Source organism: Bison bison, unplaced genomic scaffold (assembly GCF_000754665.1).
Source record: "Bison bison bison isolate TAMUID 2011002044 unplaced genomic scaffold, Bison_UMD1.0 scf7180017864473, whole genome shotgun sequence".
Classification (NCBI taxonomy): domain Eukaryota; kingdom Metazoa; phylum Chordata; class Mammalia; order Artiodactyla; family Bovidae; genus Bison; species Bison bison.
Genome location: NW_011495034.1, coordinates 3,685,363 through 3,686,326, shown reverse-complemented (window position 1 = coordinate 3,686,326; position 964 = coordinate 3,685,363). Strand labels below are relative to the sequence as shown.

The 964-nt window shown below is 54.0% G+C and overlaps 1 protein-coding gene across 1 annotated transcript in view; it reads right to left on the bottom strand.

Moving 5' to 3' along the window:
* Positions 1-490, bottom strand: part of ECHDC1 (ethylmalonyl-CoA decarboxylase 1) — a 58,322-nt gene extending 57,832 nt beyond the window's left edge. The window contains exon 1 of the mRNA XM_010861750.1: positions 184-490. Coding sequence (XP_010860052.1) covers positions 184-193 — 10 coding nt within the window. The 5' untranslated portion in view covers positions 194-490. The remainder of the gene's footprint in view (positions 1-183) is intronic.
* Between the last annotated feature and the right edge of the window lie 474 nt (positions 491-964).

Sequence of the window (964 nt, the reverse complement as noted above, 5' to 3'; positions counted from 1 at the left end):
ACAGGGTCCCAGAGAGTCTGACACGACTTGGCCACTGAACAACAACAACTGAGTACAGGAATAAGAAAGTATTCAGCATTTGAATGAAATTTAAATAAATTCAGCACTGAAATTACGCGTCTTTATCCTTTTGAAAATGTCAACATCAGCTATTTCTTCACCTTCACAGAAAGTTCCACTGACCTTTTCCCATCACCTTCCCTCAAAGGGCTCTGCGTCGCTCTGCACAGGATACCTGCGCCCCGCACAGGGCAGTGGGCCTGCGCATGGCCTCATACGGACAGCGCCGCCGAAGCCCCGAGGGTCGTCGTCTGGAATTCTAGTGAAGAAGCGCTAAAGTCCATTACACAGTGACTGCTAGGGTTCGCCAAGACACGCTCCTTAAAGTGCAGCTCCCGCAGCCACAGGGACCTGAAGACAGCACTGGCGACGACAACCCCTTCCCCCTCTTCTGCGCCCCTCTTCCGCCCCTTTGCGCCCTTCTTCCGCCCCGACGTGCCCCTCTTCCGGTCCGTCCGGCTTCCCTTCCGCTTTTCCACTCCGTCCCGGACGCGCCGGCCGCCCTCTCTCTGGCCCGCTGCTTCCAGGTTCCTATGTTAAATGTCTGCTCCTTCTCTGGGCGTCTGGGTTTTCCGCTCCTCGGCGGGCACCCCAGACCCAGGAGCCCCGGACGCGGAGCGCCCCGCTCTCTGCCAGGTGCCTGCAGGTGCTCGTGTAGTAAGCGATCTCGGAAAGCGGGTCTCTGGGCCCGAGCTTCGCTATGCAGGGCTGGGGCCCCTAAGCTCTGAAATCCTGCAGTCCTGCTTTTTTTCAGGCTTCCATGTAAACGTGGAGAAGAAAGACAGTCCAGGAGAATTTCCAAAGGGGAGGGGAGAGAAGTTACCAAGGCTGTACCTTTTCTTTTTTTAATTTAAATTTATTTATTTTAATTGGAGGCTAATTATTTTACAATATTGTATTGGTT